At 46.3% G+C, this 19629-nt stretch overlaps 1 protein-coding gene across 1 annotated transcript; it reads left to right on the top strand.

Annotated features, from left to right (window-relative positions):
- The first annotated feature begins 446 nt into the window (after window positions 1-446).
- LOC147709829 (uncharacterized) lies at window positions 447-19258 on the top strand. Its single transcript, XM_086926113.1, has 2 exons — window positions 447-3068; window positions 19226-19258. Exons 1-2 carry the CDS (start codon window positions 447-449, stop codon window positions 19256-19258), a joined length of 2655 nt encoding a protein of 884 aa, XP_086782239.1.
- The last annotated feature ends 371 nt before the right edge of the window (window positions 19259-19629 follow it).

Here is a 19629-nt window from a genome sequence, read left to right as displayed (position 1 = left end):
TGAAGAATTAGGTAGAGACAGCTTTGGTGGGAAACCAGTAAAACCCCAACTGCTCGAAAACCCTGAAAAATTATTTATTAAAAATAATTCAAACACTCCTAAAAAGAGCTGGGATGGAAATAAACAATCCACTCCCAAGGAAAAAGTTTTCCAGTCCAGAGGAAGGTCTCCTCGACGGAGGGAAAGAAATCCGACTCGAGAACACCAGTCTCCCCAGAGGGAGCCCTCTGAGAAAAGATATAACCTTAGAAATAGGGATAATTTGAAGAAGCCTGATAGATATCAAAGTATTGATACACGTCCCTCTCGATCTTTTTCGCAGAAATCGGAAAGAAGAGGACGGTCAGACCCAGGAGAGCACACCAAGTCCAAAGACAAGGAACCTGCTCAAAGTAAAAAGTTACAATTTCCAAAAAAGAAGGTAGCCAGTATTAGAGTAATCGAACATGCCGAGAATACTGAGGACACAGTTGAAAAACGGGGAGTGGGCACAGACAATGTTAGACAGTGCAGCAGAAATCAGTATAGCCCGCAAGATCCTGATGAGTCATCTGGAGACAGTGGACACGAATGAATACATTCAGGTTGAAACTGCCGACACCAGACTTAGCGAGCCCCATAAAATATACGAAATAACATTCCGTATAGAGGGTGATAAGACTAGGAAAATAAGGGGTCTATTTTGGGATAAACTCTTAAAAGGCTATGATATCCTGTTAGCTGAAAAAGATTGGCCCCCAGAGTTTGTCAGGGAGTGCCCTCATGGCGAAGAAATGATTATGCCTGCCTTCTCGAATCAAATTCCGATTCACAAAAAATATACTTATGCAAGGAAATGGGCAGTAGCCCAGGCACCGGAATTATATAAAAATCATGTAGGATGGGATGAGGACTCACCTCCTCACAAAATCCAGTTAAAAAGTGAACCAACTGCCCAACGGCAGTATCCGATTAAGCAAGAAGCTAAAAAACAAGTCAGGGAGATCTTAGATCAACTTGAATACCAGGGGGTGATTGAAACATGCACCTCTCAAATGAACAATCCTTTGTTTCCTGTCTCCAAACCAGACAACTCATATCGTCTAGTTTTGGATTACAGACACCTAAACTCATGTTGCAAAACATTTGCAGTACAAAATTTGCATAGTGCAGCCCTAATGAATAATATAGTTAGGAAAAAATATAAAACAACATTAGACATTTCTAATGGTTTCTTTTGTCAAAACATTGCACCAGAAAGCAGATACTTGACCGCTTTCTCCGTAATGGGGTCACAGAAAAATTTCTGTAGGCTCCCACAGGGGTTCAAGAACAGCCCAGGACTATTCTCAGCTAGAGTAACAGAGTTACTACAAATATATGATGATGAGGCATTATCTTACGTAGATGATATCTATCTCACAGATGATGACTTGGATACTCACTTGAAAAGAGTGAACACCATTATACTTGGGTTCGCAGCAGAGGGTTACAAATTCAACTTTAAAAAGTCTCGAATTGCCCATCTGACAGTACTATTCTTAGGGTACGAATTATCAAGTGAAGGGAAAAGCCTAGCGGACAACTTCTTAGAGAAGTGCGCTGTACTCCAAGCTCCAAAAACGCTGAAGAATTTACAATCCATACTAGGTTTTCTGAATTTCGGAAGAACTTACATTCTAAATTACGCAGAGAGGGTTAAACCTCTCTACGAACTAATTAAACCTAATTTTAAACAAATCACCTGGACTCAAAAACACACAGAAATTTTGAGATCACTGCAAATAAACATGTTAGCAAAAACAAAATTAGATACACGTGACAACACACGCGGTCTTGTAATCCGAGTCATCCCAGGAAGATGCGGATTCACGTACCTGACCTCTAATGAGGGAGAAACGGTACCAAAAGCATATAAATCTCACTTGTACACACAAGCAGAAAAAACATTCAGTCCCACAGAAAGAACTGTGAAAGCAGTGCAAATTGCATTAGCAAATGAACGAGAACTAGCACATGGCAAACGGATTAATATCCTCACAGCGGAATCCGCCTTCGAGGCGCTATTCAGCCCAGTAAACCTGCCTACAGTGTCACTGGATCCGAAATGGATACAGGGTATAGATTCTCTAGGTGCGGAAGATGTGAAATACTATTTCGCCCCGCAATTCGAAGAACTGAATGATTTAGAATATGAAAAAGAATATCCTCTGCCAATCGAACTTCTGCCTCTCCCACAGTACGCCTGTATAATCTATACAGATAGTTTTGTACAGCATTTTAACGTAGAGAGCAAATCCTACAATGCAGCATGTGCGATCATTAAAGGTCGTTGGCTGTGCGGTAAATTCAGACCGAAAGTAACAAAAACTGAATCTGTAAGAAACTGTTCGGTTCAGAGAACTGAAATCAGATCTTTAAAGATGGCGCTTGAAAATACAGAACGTGAATTCCCGACACTTATCGTGTGCGATTCTCATTTTTGCGTCAACTCTTACAATAATAAATTGCAGAGCTGGATTGAAAACGATTACAAAGATGACACAGGTGCCACAATAAAGCATAAATTGCTCTGGAACCAGGTAGCTCTTTTACAGAAAGAACTACAAAAGACTCACGTGATACACGCACAGAGTCTTCAACGTGATGGCGTTCACGCTGCAGGGAATTCATTAGCTAATACAGCCACAGCGGAAGCAACTAAACCGGCTTCCGTAGCCACAAAAAAGCGTTCAGTGAAATACATTGACGGGGAAACTATGGTGGCAGTAAAAATGTCCTTAAAAGGCGACTGTGCAGCACTACCCGTGAATTATCCACTCAATTATGCATACGTAATCGATGCAAACTCCGTTCCTTTTGCTCGAATCCCTGGAGTGGGGGATAGAGTGATTCCAAACAGGAGAAGGAGGGGCTTCCTCTTACTGGAAGCACACATGGGGTTGGGTCTGAGACACCAAACAATAAAGGACTCTCTGAAAGAATTGCAATCAGAGTACTGGTGGCCGGGAATGAGCATAGATATTCATTGTTTTGCTCAAAATTGTGAAGACTGCAACAGAGATCGCAGTGATGAACCGGCCAGTATAGTTTCAGGATCCCTGATAGACAGCATAAGGCGGTCTATCTGCGCAATCAAAGAAGAGAAGCGCGTCCCATTGTACATACTTAAGGCTAAACACACTTAAAAGATGTGGCTTCCAGCGCTCGGCTGACGCCAGAACGGCTATAAAAGATCTGCGAGTCTTTATCGGCACATACGCAATTACCACGTTCCATTCTGACCAGGGTCCTGCTTTTAGCTCTCGAGCTTATAAGGAGGCCATGGCCAGCATGGGAATTGGGTTGCGGTATTCTTGTCCGTCGCACCCCGAAGGGAATAGTGTGGTAGAAAGAAAAAACCGAGACATAAAGCGATCTATAACAGCGAAGGTATTAGGTTCTGGCGCTGGGTGGGTCAAACATTTAATAAGTGTCCAGACCAGTCTTAACAATTTGCCAAGAAATTCTCTAAAAGGTTTCAGCCCATACGAACTATTGTTCGGAATTAGAATGAACATTCAGGACCTCGATAGTCAGGTGTCAGTGGTACAAGAAAAAACAACAGACTTTGATGTAAAAGATCGTTTGGCTGTTTTACAGGAACTGAATGAAACAAGAAAATCCTTAAGCAACATAAAGTTAAAGCAACAGCCATCTACCACTGACGAGGCACCACAAGCAACAGCCCCAGCAAGGCCTGTCTGGATTCCAAAGATTGGGGATCTAGTCAGAGAAAAGATCACGGTGAAGAAGGAATTTGGGCCTTCTTACAGAAAAGCAGTACCTGTCTTGGCAGTCACCGGAACAAGATCAGTAGTACTACTGCCCCTTGCTGGTAAAAAGGAGAACAGAGTCGTGTCTATCGACCTGGTAAAACCACAAGCATGTGGCCTATAATCAACAGTAGGCCCAGTGGACTCCCAAGAAACAACAGAATACCCAAACTTGCAACAATCCAAGAGGTTCAAACTGAAAGACTTATCATATTCGATCAGCCTGCAGTGCACAAAGAAGGACTATGCAATAATGCCATGGAACTCGTGCCTCTTGAGACACAGAATGAAACAGTTCTTCAAGAAACACCAGTCTACAATGATGTGTCATCAGAATGTGCTACAGAAAGACCAATTGAGAATCCAATTCCAACAATTGACAGAACTGCCTCTGGTTATTTCATCAACTTCAACAACTTCTCTGAAGATCAAAGCGACCCCGAAGTGATGCCAGAAACAAATAAGACTTTTAAAGAAAAAGCAACAGGACTCTTTCATCAAATCGAAGAAGGATATCTGAATGCACCACTATTTGAGCATTGGATTATTTCAGGGGTATTTGTACTCCTACTATGCCTAATTTTCGTTTTAATTTTAGGAAGGTTTATTACAATTGAATGGACACAGCAAGTCAGAACATCAACTTAGTCCTCAAACTACACAGATCATCCCACGTAAAGAAAAGAGAACTGTCAACAGTAAATGTCACAGCCATTCCGATACCCGGTGGGGTAGTATGGGAGAAAACTGGCTATGAGATCTATGGTCCGGTCGAGATCCTGAAGTATCCTCATCAACTGAAGGTTTCCTTAAGTGACTTTGTAAAACCTAGTACATTCTCCGATGATTGGGACTTTGAAAGTATTAATAATATGATGTCTGATTTAGCAATGTCAGCTAGATTCACAGATCATGAATATTTACAAGGTTCATCTAGTTATGAGCAGACATTCTGCTATACACATTATGGTGATCATTATTTGCATAAATCTGCACAGCCTAGAAATGTTTTTAAGTATAATCAATGGGAACATTGTGCTACACCACCTAAAAGCAGTCTAAAACATTCTTTGAGAAATTCAAGTACTTCTCAGGGTTTAACACCAGTGATGCAGAAACGTTTTATTACAAACTGTTAGATAACACAGGAATGAAAACAATGCTGACAAATTCTAAATTGATATATTCAGAAGCATTTTATGAAAAAATGATGACATTTGGTTTTGATTATTGGAAAAATAACATTGAAACGAAAAACATTTGGGTACAAAAGATTGGCAGGTACAAGGCCTAGAAGCACTATTCAGAACCTGCATGATACCAGAACAAATGATGTTTTTAAATGACACAATTCACCAAACTTCCTGTCTTGGCCTAGCTAAGATCAAAGACCTAAACAAACCGTCTATTCCGAAGCCAATACCTGAAAATGCAACTGCAGATATTGAGATAGACGTAACTAAAATTTTACATTTTAACAGAACACATCCTGATTGGAAAAAGTGGTTAATCTGGCCTACTGACACAAACAACTGTCAAGATAGATTCCTGAACAAAACACAGGGGTTAAAAATGACCAGACAAGACCCTAGATACTCCCAGAGACAACATCCAGGGATAGTAACAACATACAGTGTAGGGAAACTCTGCCTTGAATGGCTAACATCATCCACACTGGCTGAAATTAAGCAACACTTGTCTTTACTTAAAGAGGGTGCTGATTTGCGCGATTTTATTATGGGAACACGCAAACAGCGTCAAAAGCGTTTCATAGCGACCAGTATATATGCTGCGTACAACGAGGCTTGGAAAGTCACACAAATTGAAACAGCAGAAAAAATACGAGAAATTGATCGTATTAATTTAGAAAAATCACTTTCTGTAGTGGACAATGGGTTAATGACTCTGTCCTCCAGAATATATTTGTTGGACAATATTGTATCTTCTGCCTTTGACATAATAGACAGAGACTTGCTAATGTTACAACATTGCCAGTCGCAATTACGTTCTATTGTACAATTAGGCTGGACGCTGCAAAATCTTCGTTCAGGCTATGTGCCTTGGCGTTTAATCAACACAACGTCATTGTTTTCCATTTTTAACCTTACTGATAAACAAATCAGTTTGGCACAGAAAGGAGCAGACTATACAATCCTGAGCATCGAAAAACTTGAGAGATTACCATTGACAATGTCAGAGAGTCCTGTCATTGAATGGATAATACACGGAATTATCACTATTCCAATAACAACTTTCCGATTTAAAAAATACCTTGAATACATACCTACTGGCCAGTATGAACGATTGGGTAAAGGATATGTTAAGTCAGCATGGAAATTACCATACACACATTCATGCTACAGTGACAGCGACAAAAATTTATTTCTTTGTGGTGAAAACTGTAAACGTTCACTAAGCGGTATACTTTTGTGCCAGGGTATTAATTTACACGGAGCTTGTGATGGAAATTCTAACAACTTTTCATGTCACCAGCTTGTCACACCTGCAACTCAGATAGAGCCCTTCTTTATGCAACTCGCGAATGGGAGTTACATTCTAAGAACGGATCACAGATGTTGTGGCCTTGTTCCAGGGAAAAGTTATCTAGTAGGAGTAACATCCATGGTCAAATGCTGTATGCAAGCATTGTTCCCGAGCGGGCCTGGAGACACAGAGACTCCCATCTGGCCTCGTCTGAATCTCTATTCTATACGAATTGATACTTTAAGCAAAATGAAGTCTGTGCTTTTGCAGACAACAGTGCCTATAACGTCATCAAAAGAGACGTATGATCTCCAAGTTGCAAGGACAGCTACGGAGGTTCATGACCTTTTATCAACAAATTGCCCCGTGCATTTCGTAGAAATGTTGAGCCAACTCCTTAACATGTCTAGTGCCACAGGCATCCCAGGCATATTTAAGACGATTTTTACGGGACTGCTAACACCATTTCAAGCAATTCTGGGAATCGTTCCAAATTTTGTGCACTCTGTTTTTGGCGGCATACCCTTATTTTTGGGACTCGTAGCAGGGATTTTGTTTTTGACCCTCCTGCTTCGATATGGCAAGCCACAGCTCAGACATGACTCCTATGGGGATGGAAGAAACAATCCTAGCACTTCGCTACCGGGACAGAATAACTAGAGTCCTTGGATTGGCCAGGCTGAGAGATCTAAACATGACCTGGTTCCTTTCATTCAGACCTATATGGCAGAACTGTATCTTACCGGTACTACGATGTATGCTATGCGATGATGAATGCGTGTTGGACATCTGTCTTGCACTCCCATCAGCAGTACCAATGGACGTCGATACTTTGCTCAGTCCAATAACGGCTCACGCATTGTGTTGTTCCCAGCGGCTACCAATCCTGATGACGGCATTCGTTGAGACTCCTGTACTACAACTAGGTGGTAACAGTGGAGCGAGTGACAAAAGCAACATCATCCAGGTACGACCATCTGTGAGCATTGCTGACCCAGACCTTGATGACAGCAATCACTCTCACACCTGCCAAGTTACAGCACTATCGGACTTGGTCGAACTGTCACCTGATTTTGTAGACCAATTCTTTGAGAGCCCGTCTGATATGATGTTCTCACCCGAACAGAAACAATAACTTTAGAGAAGCATTCCGACACACAGCGTTCCCATGAACTCTGAATTCGGCCTTCAGTTTTGAACAACAAAAACTGCTAAAAGCGTTGGAACTCTATTTCCCCGTTCAAGCAAATAATTCTTTTGAATTGAACACTTTTTAATATTGACCTTTTTTTGGCACGAAAAATTCTTTGCTTAAAGTAAAAACTATTCTTAGAGAACAGAAGCTTCAACTTCTATTTCTAAAACACATCTAGAGACATAATAACTTTACACCAGCCTCTAGCACATGTTATTGCAATGCATTTATATGTGATGATTTATCTCGCCCTTCTTCTGTTTCAGAGATATTTCATGTGTAATTCTTTTTGCATAATCGTTCATTGATTTCATATGCTATAATTTTTGAATGATTTCTATGCTTTAAAAACGTACAGTCCCTAAATTTTCACGTATTACAAATACGCCTATTTCAAATGCATTTATGTATTTTGGGGTGGGTTATGTTACACATGCATCTTATTGCTCTAGTTTTAGTAATTTGATGGACATGAATTCGTGGAGTGGGTGTTGCGTTCTAATCTAGGACCCTGATCTACCCTATGACCTTTGTGCCCCTATACAGCTATAATCCATTTATTCCCCTATAATGGCATAAACGTTCAAGTGTGATATTTCAGAAACTCGTCTCTGGCCTCACACGATCAGAGCCACATTCCTGTGCAGCTTCCTCTGCAGCTCATTAGTGAATGACACATCAGAAGCCACTATCTAAGATTCCTAGATTAACACTCCGAGTTCTTCAACAAGATAAAACTCAGCAACCTGGGAAATCCCCCTTGCTATGTTTTGATTAGTAATAGAACTCTAATGAGCAACTGATAGACGATCACTTCCTAGTGACATCTTTATTGACGTCTTATGTCCAGCAACTTACGTCAAACAAGGCACCTTTCAGGTATAAATATTACCAACGTTGCCTTAAGCAATTGCTGTTGTTCGCTGTTGTATGCTGCTAGCTGCCTCAATGCCATCGCTGATGTATGCTGTCGTTAGCTGCAAGCTGCCTGTTGCACGCCGCCTGAAGCTGCTGTTATGCTGATGATACCATAGCTGCTATCGCTACTGCTATCGCTGCTAACTGGCGAACGATGGTGTGGTGAACTCAGGAGCTGAACAGCCGTCCCCTGCAAGAGCCCAGCAGATGCAAGCGGCCCGTGGACGCTGTCCCCCCTCCTCCTCCTCGACGCGCTGAGAAGAGACGCTGTCTTTCTCCTGCAGAGAAATCCAGCTCCAGCGTTTCCAAGCCACTCTTGCGAGAGGCTGGGATATCGAGTTCCCTGAAGGAGATACCAGACCTCCATCATTCTATTCCAGAGGTATGGTGTTGACTAAACCCTTAGTGAGAATTCTTGAAGCAAACCTTGGCAAAACCAACTTAAACTAAAGCTACTTACTTACTCCCCTTCCACGTGTTAGGCTTAGGTCAGGCACACTGGGGTAGGCGTAGTTAGAAGCACCAGTTGAGTATTTTAGCCTAATGTATATATGACTGTATATATGTTGTATTCATTTTAAACCATTGTATGGCTAAGAAACCATATCAATGCTTTTACAGTATTATTTCGCAATACTTATTTTACTGTACGTACTTTTTATAATAAGTCTTGCAATTGTGGCAATTCATTTCTCTTGTACGAGAAGAAAGACTGTTCAATAAATGTTAACCCTTTATTGACAAACGCCCGTCTCTCTATTCTCTACATATTGTGAAAGTAATCAGCACTAACCTGACTGAGTAAAATAACTGTCTATTGTTTCACACGACCCTAGAGATCGAATCTTGATCTGAGGAGCAAAGTTGTCATGTTGCACGGTTGTTGGAAAACTGAATCCCTTCTTGTCTGTACCAGGGAAGCTGATCACTTCCTATTCAGAGAAGAAAGTTTCTAGTGACCTCTGAGCTAGTTGGTAACAACCCAATTAAGTTTAGCATAGTCAGTAGAGACCTGGAAGAACCGCACTTCTACGTCGATACTACTGTTTATGTTATTCCAATGCGCAGGGCCTATTGGGAAAAAAGGAACTACACTACAGGCCCACTGCTCACACGCAGGAGGGGGGTGGGGCTAGAAACCCCTACTCACAGTTCCCGCATGGGCTGGCCCACTGCTGGGCTAAACATTACACTCCCCAAAGAAGAGCTCCTTTGAGAGAAAAGTACCCGAGCGGTAGAGATCACCCCAGGAGGCCAGCGCCAAACGGCGCAACATCCTCTGAAAGAGCTTTTCCTGGAGAAGAGGCAGTTGTGGATGGTAAACGAGTGGGAGGAGGGGCAAGTAAGGGAGGTTAAGATCATATAGCGTGGCAATATATCGCCAAGCAGCGACGGTACAGGTCACTGGCGATTGTTCCTCTCCCCGCGGGGCCGCGGCAGCAAAATGCCTACCCGCAAAGGGCAGGGGCTCCATCAGCCAGACCTCAGCCGCAAGATGCGGTAAAAAAGGCGCCAGGCGGATCCAATGGAATAAATACTGTGCCTGAGCGCAGTTATAGTGCAACTCCAAATCGGGCACGTCGAAGCCCCCTAGGGAATATGGCAGTACCATGGCATCCCATCTTAGCCGCGGGCGTTTCCCCACACACACAAGCCGAGTCAATTCAGACCGGATAGTAGCAAAAAAATGCCGACCCGGATGATAAGGGATATTGAGAAATAGGTCAAATAACCGCGGTAGTATGACCATCTTAATTAATGAGATTCTGCCCGCGAGCGGCAATGGTTTAGTGAGCCATTGTGTGATACAGTCCCCAATTTTATCCATAGTCCGTCCATAATTAAATCGCATCAGTTCCTCTCTGTCCCTAGTAATGAAAATGCCTAAGTGTTTGTGTTCTAAGTCGCACCAGGCTAAGGGGAAGTCTGGGGGAAATTGCTCCGTGGCCTCAGTAAGCGGAAACACCTGTGACTTCTGCTAGTTGATTGTGACTCCTGACAAAACCCCGAAGACTAGAAATTCTCTGAGGAGGGGATTTAGGTTTTGTTGGGGATCCCGGCCATAAAGCGTGATGTCATCAGCATATAGAGATAATACAATTTGCCTCTGCCGGCTGATCCATGCCTTATCGTTATGTCTTTGACGGAGCCTGGCTGCCAGCGGTTCAATGGCGCGGACACCCCTGCCGAGTTCCGCGCGCTCTGTGGAACCCATCAGAAAGGTGACCATTAACTGCTACTCGACGGGTGTGCGTAGATCGTTCTCACCCAGCCTGAAAAGCCCGTTGGAAATCCCATTCTGTCGAGCACCCCCAGGGGAAATTCCCACTCAACAGAATCGAAGGTTTTAGTTGCGTCTAGCAACAGAGCCACTATCTCTGAACTCGGGCCCATATGGTCTAGTGCAGCCAGCAGAGTGTGCAGATTATATGCAGTGGCTCTCCCCGGGATGAAGCCCGCCTGGTCAGGCAGGATCGGCCCTGTCATCATTTGGGATAAGCGGAATGCCAATACTTTGGTTAGGATCTTGGCATCACAATTTATCAAAGAGATGGGCCTAAATTAATCGCGCATGGTAGGGCCTTTCCCAGGCTTGGGAATCGATGTGATGAGGGCCTCATTGAATGACGGAGGGAGCTGTCCTGTCTCCTGTGCCTCCTCAAATACCTCTCGCAGTACAGGTGCGAGCACATCAACGTAGGCCTTATAAAAATTGATAGGAAATCCGTCAAGCCCCGGTGCCTTCCCAGAAGGCATAGTCATTATGGCTAGTCGAATCTCAGCCGTTGTAATAGGGGCACCCAGGTATTCCCGCTGGTCATTGTATAGCCATCCCAGTGCCACTTCCCCCAGGTATTCAGATAAACTGAAAGTGCCGCTCCGGCAAGAGGCGTAGAGAGCCTGATAGTGGGAAACAAAAACCGCAGAGATAGCAGGATTGCCCCTCCGTAGAACGCCCCCATTGTCTAGTATCTCAAGCACCTTATTAGAGCCGCGGGGCAGACGGATCAGACCAGCCTGCGACTTGCCAGGACTTTCTCCCTCGCCTTATCGGCGGGCCAAGTAGTATTTCCAGCGAAACCTAGTCTCTCTACCGTAATGCCTTCTGCAGAACCTCGTCCTCAGAAAAACGCGGGTTTCCCTCTAAATCGCGTACTTCCCTTTCCAGTTTTTGTAATGTGCCAAGCAAGTCTCTGAGGACTCCCGCCCCCTTGGAGATACAGAGGCCGCGAATAGTAACTTTAAAGGCCTCCCACACAGTGGCCACTGCAGCTACCGAGCCATGGTTGCACTGTATAAAGTCTAAGATTTCCTGTTCTAATTCGGTGCAGAAGAGGGGCTGGGGGGGGCAGCCGACCACAGGGAGGTCCCCCCCAGGGTGTTTTGGGAGGGCTGCGTGGGGGGCAGGGGTTAATGCCAGAACATTTGAGATTGTTTTGGGCTATTTTTAGTAGCATTTGGTAGCCTGGCTATTTAGGTCCCTGTCCCCGCCTCCCAGCCACCATTTTAGGTTTGGTGACCTGGTGGCTGGGAGGTTAGATAGTTTAAAGTTTTTCAGTGTTTTAGTATCATGGCATTTAGTGTACTTTTGTCTTACAATTAGCGTTTTATCTTTCGCTTTATGATGGAAGATTTTCGTGTCCTTGAGGTAATGCGCCTGTTATCGGAGGCTGGACGACTTGATTTGTTGGTCGGCGGGGGGCCGGCGCGTCCCCAGCGTCAGGCTTCTGCCGTTGTAGCTGCTGTGGTTGCAGCGTGCTCTTCCCCGAAACGACGTCGGGCGGGTCAGGTGATTGAGAGGGGCCGGTCGCACACTAGGAAGCCGGCTCCTCCTGATTCAGCGCGCGCTGTCAAGGGGAGTGGGGAGGCATTTGTGCTGCCGGCGTTCCTTTGTGTGTTTCTGAGGCAGTGGGGGGGCCGGCTGAAGTGCCGGTTGAGGAGCAGGTGGGGTTGGCGCCTCGCGCGAAGGCGCGACATGTGGAAGCGCTTCCTTCGAAGCCTGTGCCCAAACGGGGGGCGGAGAGGGAGCAAGAACCACTCCGCCACTGACCCTGTACTGGAGTGTTTTTCTGGGCCGGTTTCAGGCGTCTTACAGCGTGGTACACGGAGAGGTTCTCTGCAGCTGGGCGATGGGCAGGGGGTAGGTCGAGGGTTTTTGCAGCCAGCTAAGCCTTTTTTAAATCCTGTGAGGCAATTGGTAGCTGAGACACAGCTCATGGGAGCAAGTGGCACTGTCACTCAAGGGGCAAGTGGGGCAGGGGGGCATGGAGAGTTTGATTTTCAAAGAGGTCAAGTGTATTCTGATAATGATGCCAGGATTGCGCTTTATGATGAGCAAGGTAATGTGGGTAGTCCTTTGTTGTTCTCTACTCCTGCTTCCCAGACAGTTGCATTATCTGTGGTGGGGAGTTCTAGGGGCGAAGGGGAGTGGGCTCAAATGGGTGAAGGGGGTTTTAGTCCTGGAGTCATGTTGGATGCTGAGGGCACGTCATTTGGGGCTGGTGAGTCATTAATAGCAGCCCAGAGTAGTTTGAGGGGTGTTCATGGTGGTACACATCAATTGGTTCCTGATGTTTTTCCCTCTCATGGCAGCGTTGTGGGCCAGTTTGGTGGTTTTCAAGATTTAGAACTGCACACTTCTGGTAGAGGTGGGGTTGGTGACTTTTTGGATACAAGGGCTGCCAGCAAGTCATGTTTTTCTCTTCAAGGTGAGGGTAGGGTAGGGATGGGAGGGCCATTGTTTGCTAGATCTGTTATGTTATGTTATATTGGTATTTATAGCTCGCACAACTACTCATGAGTATCCTGGCGCGAAGCAATAGTACACATATGGCGAGAGAAATGCATTATTAGGCCTGGCCGAAGAGGTGGGTTTGAAGAAGTTTTTTAAAACATTTTATCTCCTGAGTGTGACGTAGGACTGAAGGAAGGGTATTCCAAAGAATGGCTGCTTTTACCGCAAACGAATGGCCGCCCAACCTGGCGCTACGGAAGTAGGGAATTACCATCAAGCGTTGGGACGCCGATCTTAGGGGACGTCGGGGAATATAGAAGGCCACTCTCTTCCTAATATAGGAAGGGCCTGAGTCATGCAGGGCTCTGTGGGCTATGACCAGGGCCTTAAATTGAATCCTCTGTGTCACTGGAAGCCAGTGCAGTGAGGACATTTGCGCTCTTATGCTGGTACGTTTAGAGATGCCCAGAAGGAGTCTCGCTGCAGCATTCTGGATAAGTTGTAACTTATTAACCAGGAATGCTGGTATGCCCAGATAGAGTGCGTTGGCATAGTCCAGGCGAGACAAGATGAGTGCTCGGGTAACCATCTTCTTGGCCTGTTGGGGAAGCAGGGGGAAAAAACGGCCTAAAGACTTAAGGGTCCCAAAGCAGATGCCCGAGAGTCGCTTTATGTGTTCTGAAAACCTTATATCTTCCCCAAACCAGATGCCTAGATTCTTGGCTAGGCCACCTTCCGAGAGGGGGTGGGGACAATCCGTGGGCTATAGTGCTTCTGTGAACTGAGCGGGAATTTGCCATATAGGAGGATTTCCGACTTTCCCTCATTACATTTAAGTTTGGCCTAGGCAAGCCAGGTGAATACGGTTGCCAGGCATTTTTTTGCTGCATCAACTTCTGAGTTCGAGTTTTCCCAGGTGAACAGCAGCTGGGTGTCGTCGGCGTAGGCCATAATCTTAGCACCCAGTGCTTCGGCCAGGAAGATCAGGGGGGTCATGTATATGTTAAAAAGAAGCGGGCTCAGCATCGAGCCCTGAGGGACCCCTGTCTGAACTTCTCTGGCCGAGGACGAGTAGGGCAGCAACCAGACTTGCTGGGTGCGGGAGCTAAGAAAGGATTCCAGCCATGACCACACGGCCCCAAAGATGCCAATAGAGGATAGGCGCGCTAGAAGAAGTTGGTGGGGTACCGAATCAAAGGCGGCAGAGAGGTCCAATAAAATCAGGGCCGCTCTGCCGCCTCTGTCCAGGCAATCCTTAATTGACTCTGTCACCTCGACCAGAGCCGTCTCAGTGCTAAAAGACGATCGGAAGCCAGACTGCGCTGGGTGGAGGGCCTCCGACTCCTCCACAAAAGCGTTCAATTGGCGAAAGACAATCTTCTTGCAAACTTTAGCCAAAGCTGGCAACAACGAAATGGGTCGATAGTTAGCTGTTATGAGAGGGTCAGCCGAGGGTTTCTTTAGTAGTGGAAGGAGCGTAGCTTGCTTCCATTGTCTTGGCACCGTGGCTGATTGCAGCGACCTATTTACCAGGCTTGTGACTTCTGCGCCTATGGTGTCCGCCACTCCAGCCAAAACCCTGGCGGGGGATTGGCAGAATTTGGAGGAGGTTGCTTTTGCTGATGCTATGCCTGGTCCACTTCCTCAATATGGTAGGGGTTCGGGGCAAGCAGTTAGTTTTTCATTACATGGGTCTTCTAGGACTGTTCCTCATTGGTCGGAGGGTACAGGTGGCCCACATACGGGCCATGATGGCGCATACAGGGAGGTGGAGAAACAGGCAATGCCGGAGGGTTTCTTACATAGAGGTGATTCTTCGGCGGTTTCCGACACTAGTTTGGATTGGAGTGATGAGGAGGATGTGGTAGGTGCTTCTCCGGTGAGGGAGGTGCCACTGAAAAATGTTGGTAGGGGTTTGTCACTTGATAGGTTGCAGGGGAGCTCAGTGAGTACTGTGGTATTCCAGCGGCCAGAGCTTGGGCAGGTGTTGTTGTTAGGGAACCCAGCACACTAGTCCAAACTTTTTCTTTACAGGAGAGGGATAGGTACGGCGGTCCAGACTCGGTAGGGCGTGGCCCAGCCCAGCTTCACCGAGGTGAAGTGAGGAGAGCGCCTAGCGCGGCCCTTTCTTTTCCACCGAGGGAGCCCGTCGCGGTCAGCACATGCAGGTCTGGCGCGATCTCGCTGGCCCCGCCGAATAGCAGGTCTAGGTGGTCTACCTTACCATCGGCTATGGAGCTCCAGAGTCAACGCCCGGGGAGGTACAGGCGACTACAGTCTGCTCCCCCACCTGGAGGATCTCCTCATCACCTTAAGAGTAATGTTGTTGATAAAGGGTTGGGTAAGACCCGGAGTGTTGCTCTCCCTCCTGATATGGAGGCAGTGGTTTTGGATTATGACGAAGATACTCCTGAAGAAGGTGAATTGCGTGAGGTGGATGGGGGGAGCCCTCTAATGTATCTCGTAGTGTTTTTCAGACAAGGCCAGTTCAGGAGAGACGAGAGTGCGGCCCGCCAATCAGGGCTCCTCGAGGGCGACATACACTTGATGTTCCGGCACCACGGGCGGAATCTGTGAGAGCTGTATCTCTGTTGCCAGGTGAGAACTCAGTCACACAGGCCAAACCTACAATGGTGTCTGTGGGGACGGCGGTGGTTGGGGTTCCTGGGGTTGGTGAAGGGAGGTTGTTTAAAGGAAGGTATGTGAAGGACACTGCCGTGGGCACGGATGAAGGTCTTGGGTCTGCAGGGGGAAAGGTAGAAAGTAGTACAAATACGGAGGCTGCTGGAGGGGTTAAGGAGCCCCTTGACAGTAAAGAGTTGAAGAATAAAAATTGCCCTACATGGGTGTTACCAAACCTTTGGGCGCTCATTTAATGTTGTCCACAAAGGAGCACATTTGGATGGGTGAGTATGTTGAAATACTGAAACTCCTTCATCGTGAGGTACGAGATAAAGAGGGTTCTAAAGAGGAACAATATGAGCTTGAAAAGCGTCCAAGAGTTCCTTTGACTATTGAAAACTGGACGGCAGCATTTCTTATATATGCAAGTGTTTACTGTGAAAAGTTTCCAGAGCGCAGGGTATCTATTTTTAAATACATGGATGTCATTCGGAAGGCACAAATAACTGGAGGGGGATATGCTTGGGCCCAGTATGATGAGGAGTTTAGGGCTAGGATGGCATGGGATTCGGAGGCAAAATGGGGGGAGTTGGATACAGATTTGTGGCAGCATACAATGGGGGCTGTCTCAGGGGGTAAGACAATTTTTACAGCCAGCGGTCTACCCTTGATTTATCGGCCCTTTCAAGGCAAGCCCACACGTGGTGGGGTGGGGAGCACGTCCAACACACAGTCTGGTACTGGCACCTGCTGGGAATTTAATAAGGGGACTTGTAGCAGGGAATATTGCAGATATAGGCATGAATGTTCCGGCTGTGGAAAGCGACACCCCTTGGTTAGATGTTGGGATAACAAGCCAGCAGGTGGCCAGCAAGGGCAGCAGTCGGGTGCGGGAGGTTCTGGGACGTCCCAACAGTTTCAAGGGGGTTGGGGTGGTAGAGGTGCACAGGGTACTGGGCCCAAAGGCTCATACGCCAGTTAAGCTTGCACAGTTACAGCTTGCCCTTCAGGAGTATGAGGATGTAGGTGTCAAACCGACATTGCTGGAGGGTTTTCAATTTGGTTTTCATTTGGGCTATTCGGGACCAAGGCAGAGACGTTGGGCTGACAATTTGAAGTCAGCATCTGAACATAGTGCAGTGGTGCAAGAAAAATTGAATAAGGAGGTACATGAAGGAAGGATGGCAGGCCCTTTTCATGACTGGCCGATCCGTAACTTGATTATTTCACCTATTGGAGTGGTCCCCAAGAAAGAGCTGGGGCAATTCAGACTTATTCAACACCTGTCATGGCCGGAGGGGTCATCTGTAAATTATTTTATTGATACGGATGCTGCTTCGGTTTCATATTCCTCAGTTGACGTGGCCATGTCACTTGTTGTGACCGCGGGCGCAGCTGCTGAGATGGCTAAGTGTGACATTAAGTCTACTTTCCGGCTGCTTCCAGTCCATCCAGATGATTGGAGTCTTCTGGGTATCCATTTTGATGGGAAATGGTACATGGACAAAGCCTTGCCGATGGGTTGCTCTATATCATGTGCCCTTTTTGAATGTTTCAGCACCTTTTTGCAGTGGCATTTTACACACCAGTCTGGTCATTCACTGGTAACGCACTATTTAGATGATTTCTTCTTTGTTGGATCTCCGGGCTCCGCGGAGTGCCAGACAGCTCTGGACACTTTCCAAGGGCTCATGGATGATTTGGGGGTTCCCTTGGCTCCTGAGAAAACGATGGGCCCTGCCACCACCTTGTCATTTCTGGGGATTGAAATCGATTCAGTGGCAATGGAAGCTCGCTTACCAGATGACAAAAAAGTGAAGATGTTGGAGTTGTTGAGTGTTATGTTGCCAAAACGGAAGGTGTCTGTGAAAGAAATTCAAGTGCTATTGGGACACCTCAATTTTGCGTGCAGAGTGGTAAGAGCAGGGAGGACTTTTTGTCACAGATTAGGCAGGGCTTTAGCAGGTCAGCATTTGCCTCACCATCGTGTACGTTTGTCAGCGGGTGTCAAAGAAGATTTGCGTATGTGGGAATTTTTTCTCACTTCCTTTAATGGTGTGCCTTTGGTGAGAGAGGTTGATTTTCAATGGGATGTGCAAATGTTTTCTGATGCTGCAGGCAGTGAGGGTTTTAGACTGTACTGGAATGGTAAATGGTGTGCGGAACACTGGCCTGAGGATTGGTTGAATGGTGGTCGGAGCACAACTTTTTTGGAGCTTTTTCCTTTGCTAGTTGCCTTGTCTCTTTGAGGAGAGGATTTGGCACACAAAAAAGTTATTTTCCGCGTTGACAACTTGGCTGTGGTGGAGATTGTGAATCGGCAATCTGCCAGAGATGAACAGATTTTGAAACTCATGAGAGTCTTTGTGCTGGGCTGCTTGAAACATGACATTAATTTTCGGCTTTTGCACATCCCTGGTGTGGACAATGACATAGCGGATGCTTTGTCTCGTTCACAGTGGGAGAGATTCCGTGGACTGGCCTGGGAGGCGGACCCATCACCGACACCGATGCCGATACATCTGTGGCACGTAGGCAACGTCGGGTCTTACAACTGGTGGTAGGCTCCTTATCTGTGTCTACGCGTTCTGCATATTCCTTGGCTTGGAGGGAGTTTTTGGAATCTGGAGCTTCCAGGCGTGAAATGGCTTGGCGTCGTTCTGAGGATGTAGTTAAGTTCATTTTGGACCTCATGGACAAGGGTCTGTCTAGAGTGACTATTTCTGGGAAGTTGGCGGGCATTTCCTTTATGGGAAAACTGTTTTGGGGTTACTCCCCCTCGGCTGGTGAGATTGGCAGGAGAATGCTTGAGGGTTGGGCCAGGGAACAGGGGAGTAATAGGAAGCTGAGGGCCCCTCTATCTTGGCAGACTCTGGTGCGTTTGTTAGCAATTTTGCCTTCTGGTTTTTATAGATGATTTCGAGGCTTGCTTGTTTGCCTTGTTAATGGCCTTTATGTTCTTTGGTGCTTTTCGGGTATCCGAGTTGTTGGGTTCTAAATCCAGGGGAGGGATTTGTTGGCGAGATGTTTTTTGCTCAGAGGAAGGTGTTCATGTGTGGCTGTCTGGCTCTAAAACTGATCAGAAGCACTTGGGTAAAGGAGTGTGGTTGGAGGCGAGTTCCCCTAGAGTTACGTGTCCATTGCTGTTGGCTCGCCGTTGGCGTTCTTTATCAGGGGGTGTTGATGATGACCTTGTGTTTCAGCATATTAATAAATCTCCTGTTACAGCCTATCAATTTTGCATGGATTTGCATAAGGCTTTGCAGCGCATTGGTCTGGTTGGGGAGCATTACGGCACGCACTCTTTTAGGATTGGCGCTGCGACTGAAGATTTTAATAGGGGTTGGTCACAGGGGGACATCATGAGGTTGGGGCGCTGGTTATCAAATTGCTTTCAGCAATACGTGAGAGGTGCCACGGAGGAGACGCTTGCGTCATCTTCCTTTACATGAGTATTTACTGTTTTTTCTTTTTCAGGTTCAGTTGCTGGGCCCCGTTCTCCAGCGGTGACTGTTTGGATTGTGGGGCACTCGTTCGTGAAATGGGCCCGAGTTCAAGCGGCCCAAAGTTATTCCGGAGAAACATTAGGTGTTAATACCAGAATGTTTAATATTGTTTGGAAGGGTAAAGGTGGGATGCTCTGGAGGGAACTGATTTCATGCCTTAATAACAGTTTGGTGGGAGGTTGCTGCCCGGACATTTTAGTGATACATTTGGGTGAAAACGATCTTTGCGCAACTAAGGGAGTGGTGCTTTTGCGAGCCATCAAGAAGGATTTGGCTCTTATTAAGGAGCATTGGGCTGGTTGCCATGTTTTTTGGACGGAATTGGTTCTACGTGGGATTTGGAGAGGAGCAGTGAATCCTAGAGCAGTAGATCGA

The sequence above is a fragment of the Lissotriton vulgaris genome, chromosome 6 (genome assembly GCF_964263255.1).
Source record: "Lissotriton vulgaris chromosome 6, aLisVul1.2, whole genome shotgun sequence".
In the NCBI taxonomy this organism is placed as follows: domain Eukaryota; kingdom Metazoa; phylum Chordata; class Amphibia; order Caudata; family Salamandridae; genus Lissotriton; species Lissotriton vulgaris.
The sequence above is the reverse complement of the archived record's forward strand: the minus strand, read 5'-3'. Positions and strand labels throughout refer to the sequence as shown.

Coding starts and splice junctions, on each gene's coding strand:
- LOC147709829 (XM_086926113.1), top strand. CDS start 447: ATGCCGAGAATACTGAGGACACAGTTGAAAAACGGGGAGTGGGCACAG. Junction 3,069..19,225: donor GTGATGAACCGGCCAGTATA/GTTTCAGGATCC, acceptor TTTCTTTTTCAG/GTTCAGTTGCTGGGCCCCGT.